This window comes from Lontra canadensis, unplaced genomic scaffold (genome assembly GCF_010015895.1).
Source record: "Lontra canadensis isolate GAN:19392208 unplaced genomic scaffold, GSC_riverotter_1.0 scaffold43, whole genome shotgun sequence".
NCBI classification, from domain to species: Eukaryota; Metazoa; Chordata; class Mammalia; order Carnivora; family Mustelidae; genus Lontra; species Lontra canadensis.
Window position 1 is genome coordinate 2,501,803 of NW_022631037.1, and position 6,646 is coordinate 2,508,448.

General features: G+C 42.7%; 1 protein-coding gene across 2 annotated transcripts in view; it reads right to left on the reverse strand.

The window, feature by feature from the left end:
• CLTC (clathrin heavy chain) overlaps window positions 1–2,382 on the reverse strand; it is a 63,467-nt gene extending 61,085 nt beyond the window's left edge. Inside the window, exon 1 of one of the 2 annotated variants that reach the window (XM_032871909.1) lies at window positions 1,883–2,382. In XM_032871909.1, the coding sequence (XP_032727800.1) occupies window positions 1,883–1,924 (42 nt within the window). In that variant the 5' untranslated portion in view covers window positions 1,925–2,382. The remainder of the gene's footprint in view (window positions 1–1,882) is intronic. The other variant, XM_032871910.1, reaches the window with a different exon arrangement.
• Between the last annotated feature and the right edge of the window lie 4,264 nt (window positions 2,383–6,646).

Genomic DNA, 6,646 nt, shown 5'->3' on the forward strand with positions numbered 1-6,646 from the left:
AGGCTGGATTCCAATCTTGGGGAGTATTTAACAATACTTGTCTCCTCTTTAAGAGAAATGAAAAGCTACTGCCCAAACCATCACTAGCCAAGAAAGAAGGTTTACTAATGGGAGATACCTCCGCCTTGTAACTAGTAACCATACCTGCTTCTGTTTCTAATTTACCAACATTGGTCTGCAGAAGTATTTATTTCAGAAACATTGTGAGGATAAGCTTGTTTTCCCCTCACACTCAAAACTATTTTTCTAAACCTCTACATTCATTTACACCTCACTCTAACTGAAATAACCACAGCAATTAAAACTTGAATTGAGCAAAAACCATAACTTCGGTGTCCACTCCATCACTTAAGACTTTAACCTTTTTAAAGTGTTCCATTACTTCAGATGAGTTATCCGAAAACCACAGATGACCAAGAAAGTTTTACTTATTTTTTAGATTTATTATTCATTACATTTCAAGACTTAAAAAAAATTCTTGCTCGTGCAAAGATGGTAATACCTGTAAAGAAACATGAGGTTATTGACAGCATATTCATATTTCAACCTTTTTATTAACAAGAATCTTTAATGTATTCAACTGCAGAAAGAAAAGAAAACAGCTTTCAATGGCTTCCAGTAGGTCACTAACATTAATGTCACATCAAACCACAGCATCTTTTATCATTATGAATTTAGGCCTTCAGAAGGTTAAGCTGAGGCAGGCCTCTTTAAGGGAGTATTTGGGAAGAAAGCAAATTAAGATGAATAAATTACTGCAGCCAAAGTAAAACCAGGCTTGGTGAACTAAGAAAATCAGAAGCTCAGAAGAGGCTTAATTCACTCAAGCCCTCCAATGATCATCTGCCTTGCCCGCCACGGGCACACTGCCAGATAAGACAGTATGTTGCCTACAGGAAAATGCACCATGGGAAAGAACTCTAGAACCTACTAAAAGGAAGCCAATTACAGACCAAATAACTTTGCATATCTCAGAGCAGGTGTACTCTATCTCCAGGGCTCGGTTCAATTCCATGCACTCCTGAGTGAGGTACTTACACCAAGCCCACGACTACCTGCTACACTCCAGCAGACCCCAAGATAACCTCTGGATAACTCTTTCCTACCTCTTAAAAAGAAAGAGGGGATAAAAGTCACACCATTCCCAAAGAAATAAGGGAAGGAAAAAACGACGAGTACCCCTAGGGACCTTGACCCCACGCACTCCGAGACTGACACCGCCCTGAGAAATATGTTCCCCCATTCTATCCTCCTTCTGTTCCTTTAGTGACCTTCTGTTCCAACTGCCTCGGGGAAGGCAAGAGGCAAGCCGCCGCCGTTCCCGCCCCCCCCCAACCCCAGGGGAAGGTGCCTTTCCCAGTTGAGAGCTGCAGAGAGAGGAAGAAAAAGGGTTGCTCCTCCCCAGCCCACCCGCCCCACAACTGGGTGCAGACACGATGGGGGAAAGGGAAGAGAAGAGTAATGGGAGGTGACAGCTCTGCATTGGCCTAGGGGATGAAAATCCCTGGTCTGGAAGAAACGCGGGAGAACTGCACCCTTCCACACCGTCCAATCTACCCAAATGAATGAATTGAATAAAACGGCGAAAGGGGAGGGAGTTAGAATGCGCAGTTCTTACCACCCAGGAAGCGAAAATAAGAGGCCCTCGAACCCAGGCCTGGCCTCCTTGCCCTTCGCACCCCGACTTTCGTCTTTTCTATCCAAGCCCCACATCATTAACTCTTAAGCTTTCCGAGATAGTGCCCCCATCCTCCATCTACCCCGAACACCAATACCCACCACCCCCCTCTCCGATCCTGTTCCTTCTACTTGGTCCCAGACTCCAGCTTCTTCTTTGCTACCACCCTCTCCACAGCCCTCACCGGCCCGGGCCCGGCCGCACCTGGAGATGCTCCTGAAAACGAATTGGCAGAATCTGGGCCATGGCGCTGTCGGGGTGTATGGTCTCCTCCTGTCACTGGGGCTGCGGGGCAGTAGCTGCCCGGGCTCTCCAAGGGAGAGGAGGAGAAGGGGGAGGGGGGAGGCTGGGCTCAGCAAGATACTCTCCGGGGACGCAGAAAACTGGCAGGCAGACGAAAGAGCTCGGGTCGGGGGCGGAGGCTCCAGGGTCCGGGAGAGCCGCAATGGCGGAACCGGGCGCAGCGCAGACTCCGGAAACGGCTGAGCCCTGCGGAGGGATCCCGACGACAGAACTCCGCCCAGGTCACCTCACCCCCTCCGTTTTATGTACCCCTCCACGGAGCGCCGCGGTGCAGTGGAGCGCAGGAATTCGGGGCGCAGTGCGCCGAGGGCCTCGCTTACGGCTGCGCCACGAGGGTAAATTAGAGGACTCGAAGGGACTATTTTTTTGGACTCATCACTTTCCCCAGCCTCCCCAGCTTTTCCTCCCCCCACTCCTTTTTTTTTGCATTTTGCCACATCATGCGACTAGCAGCGACCTACGTCACTTCCGTGGGCTCTTTGGTCCCACCCACGTACTTCCGGGTGCACGTGATGCTGGTAGGGAAGGGTCGGCTGATCGCTGCCGGAATGCAGAGCGAGTGCTAGGGAAATGCAGTCTCTTGGGAATAGGGTGGCTGCTAAGCTGCCTTGAGGAATAGCGGTGTTATTATCTTTTCCTTTGGGCCCTGCCTGTTTAAACTGAGTCCCTTACGAAAAGGACGTGGCGTGGGCAGATGGGCCCAGCCTCCCGCCCTCTCCGTGACTCAGGGAAACGGCCTCCTTGCAGAGCGCTTTCTTGGCAGCCGGCTGCAGTACTCCTCCCCCGCCTACTTTAATACCGTGGGTGGTTTCTTACGTCTCTGGGAGGGGGAATGAAATGGGGTTTAAGATCCTCCCTGCCCTTATGCACACCCTCCTGACGCTTGGAGAAGCTGACGCTTGGATTCTGACTAGAACTAGCAATTTCTTTTGCATATTACCTAAATAACTGGCTCAAAGGACAGTGAAGGCCATTTATGAGGTGTCTCAGCTGGCCTTGAGATAGCTTCTTACTTCTGCGGACATTTTGGAGGACATGTATGTGATACGAGTCTAGCTTAGTACAGAGTTAGAGACTTTGAGTATCGTGTATGTGCTGCAGAATTGGACCAGGATTGTGGCAGGAGGATTTTTTTTTAGCCACATCAAAAAAGGAGTCTTAAAGATTTCGATAATGAGTTTAAGGGGGAGGTTTGAAACCCTTAAGTTCTTCTAAGGTGTGGCTAATATACATTCTTGGAAAAAGGGATTAACTATTAGAGGTGTATTTCAGTGGGACCACCTTAACATTGCCAGTTAAGAAGCAGTATTTGGGAATGTAAACGCTTCAAACCTGGAGCATCTTGTTTTCCAATAGCATTAAGATAACTACAATATTATCGATTAGTAACCTTCCCAGTACTTTATTGCTAAGGTAGAAGCTGTAATACTACATTAATAGCACAAATGCATTAAAGGTTTAAGAATTTAGTTATGTTCATCTTTATAAGAGATGTGGCTAGTTTTCCAGAAAGATCTTGAAAAACAAGTACAGAGTGATTCTTTTTAGTGCCCTTTTCAGTTAAACATAAAACCCTATTAGGTATACAGTATTTTTGTGTGTTAAGCAGTTTTGCTTAGAGAAGTTTGCTTAATCATTTAAATTGCTTTTAATGTTTTTCCCAAAATGTATCTCACATACTTAGGATGAGAGAAGAATCTTTGGAAGGTAAGAGAGGAAACAGAAGGCTGTTATGCAAAGGATAAGAGTGAATATTTATGGTAGGCAAAATTGTGTGTTGTTTTATTAGGCCAGATGCTTGAAAATGTTCTGTATTCTGCAACATTTGGAATAACTTTTCTAATTCCAGTTAAATAGTACCTGCTCTCAATCCTTTTTGGAAGTGGACAAATTCTAAATTAAAAATCTAAAGGAGTTATTATTTTATTATAGTAAAAGCAGTATCTTAATCAGGTTTCATGTCTAATTTCAGAATCTGGGATACAAGAGCTGTATCATGAATGGACCACCAATATTTTCTTTAATTTGCTAACAACTGTCTTCATTTTCTTACAGACCTATAATTTTAAGTACATTTAGAATTCCAAAGCAATTGATTTTTAGCTTGGATATTTGAATATGTGGAATATCTAACCAAAAGTGCACTGAGGTTCTGTTAATGACTGCTGTGTCATCACACATAGAATGTAATAAATGCATTGTTTTCAGACGTCATTTAGAAGAAAAATAGATTACAATTTACAAGTTCATTTTGAACACTATCCTTCAAGTCAGTAAATCCAGAATTTTTCAAGAGGAAAAATGATCCAGAGGATAAACATTAAAACCCAAACCTGTGCATTTTAAAGATCAATAATTTGGGCTGAGGTAATAGAGAGAGCTTTTCACAGTAGTAAGCTGTTCCTGCTAATGGTGTAAAGGCAAAAAAGGTTATCCTTGGTTTAGAGGTCCCGAAGGCTGAGTCACTGTTCGCAGTTACCTGAGCAGTAATCAAATGGCTTTGTTTTCAGGTGCTACCTTAGGTTAGAGAAGATAGATAACTGTATAAATCAGAAAACAAATGCTAGGTTTTTGTTTTTTTTTCCCTACGACAAAGCCTTTCAATACATCTGCAATTTTTAAGATTTTATTTATTTATTTGGCACAGAGAGCGCACACAAGGGAACACAAGCATGGGGAGCAGCAGAGGGAGAGGAAGAAGGAGGCTCCCCGCTGAGAAGAGAAGAGAAGACAACTTGGGGCTCTATCCCAGGTCCCCCCAGGATCATGACCTTAGCTAAAGGCGGGTACTTAACTGACTGAGCCACACAGTTGCCCCTGTATCTATTGCTATTAATGTATTATCGTCCTGGCTTTTAGTTTCATAAAAGTATTTTATTAAGTAGCCATATTAATAAAAGTGGCCAAATTCTTCCAATTTGAAGCTATTTTTATCAGAATATTCAATAGTAGTTCCTCACTCTGAGTCACAGCAAGCACCATTAGCAAAACTGCATTGTTCATATGCTATTTTGAGGAATGTCGGTTTCTCAAAACCTATACAAAAAACCTTTATTGTACCTGTAATTTTATATTTTATGCCAGGAAATACTATGTATATATAATGTAAATATAATAATATAATGTTTAATATGAAACATCCAGTGAGAATGACATCTCAGAAGAACATTCATTGGATTTCTCTGTAGTTGTTTACATCTTCAGGCAGCCCCCAAATTAAGGCCCCTGCCTTTTAACTTGACCTTTTACAAACAGCAGGAGCTAGCTACATTGCAAAACCCACAAAATGAAGGCATTTCTCAAACATTAAGAGATCAATTTTAAAGCAGAATTTTAAGCTTAACCCATCATACCCACCACTTAAAAATTCAGACGTTAATGAAACCAAGAGGGATATACTTTAGCATTACCCAATAAGATAAGTGGTTTTGACATTTAAACAGCAGCTTTAGGGGCGCCTGGGTGGCTCAGTGGGTTAAGCCTCTGCCTTCGACTCAGGTCATGATCTCAGGGTCCTGGGATCGAGCCCCACATTGGGCTCTCTGCTCAGCAGGGAGCCTGCTACCCCCACCACCTGCCTGCCTTTCTGCCTGCTTGTGATCTCTCTCTCTCTGTCAAATAAATAAAGAAAATCTCGGAAAAAAAAAAAAAAACAGCAGCTTTGAAACATTTCAGCCCCCTAGGGCCACAGATATGAATCCCACAGGATTAGGTAAAGAGCAGCATATCAAATGCACTGACTCGTGTATCAGGTCATCCTACAGTGCCCACTTTATTTTGGCCCTGTACAAGGCACTGATTGTGGGTAAAGCTCACCCAAAAAGAAACATTCACAAAGCCAGAATAAATTTTTTCATGGCCTTTTTAGTAGGAGATGGACCTGAATTTACAATTAATATCATTCACTTACTCAGGCTTGTCCTAAATCTAAGTTATACAGACAAGTTTTAAAATGTATCATGGATGGCAAATAAGATCTGTAATGAATCTTTATTCTGTGTCAGGACTGAGCATGTTCCAAGTGAATCCCCAAGACTAGCCCTGTGGGAATACAATATGGAATCTAGTCATATTACATAAGCCCCTCCCATGTTCTCTAAAGGTTAAATCGGATTCCAGCGGAGGAATGAAGTGGCTCATAACATTACCTTAAGAAGTCATCTCAGAAAAGTTGGTTCCAATATAGTGATACAGAGAGCATTATGGACAGAAAAACCCAGAAGAGTTATAATCCTCCTGATCAATAGGGAGTCAGATGCCATGTCGATATATCCCTTTCATATCCAAAAATTAAAGTCACAAGAAGCTTGAGTTCTATACAATAAAGGGATGATGCGGATCAGGATGTTCGAATGATTGTTATGGGCTATTTTTTTTTCTTCCTTTCTAAATATGTAGAACTGTCTCTATTCATCTCCTAGGGTTATTACCATCTCCAAAGCAAGGCATGACCCACAAACATGTTTTCTCAGCAATTTAAAATTCTGTCACACTCCAGGGATAGTTCTACTAGTAATAATGCACATATGCAGCCTCCTTATAGTAAACTCTCAGAATAAAATGGTTAAAAACAGATCTGGTAAATAAAGTTTCGATTAGCTCAATAATAAAGTTTTAAGGAAGCATAATCTAATTTACTTGGTCGACAAATACCTTTCAGTACAT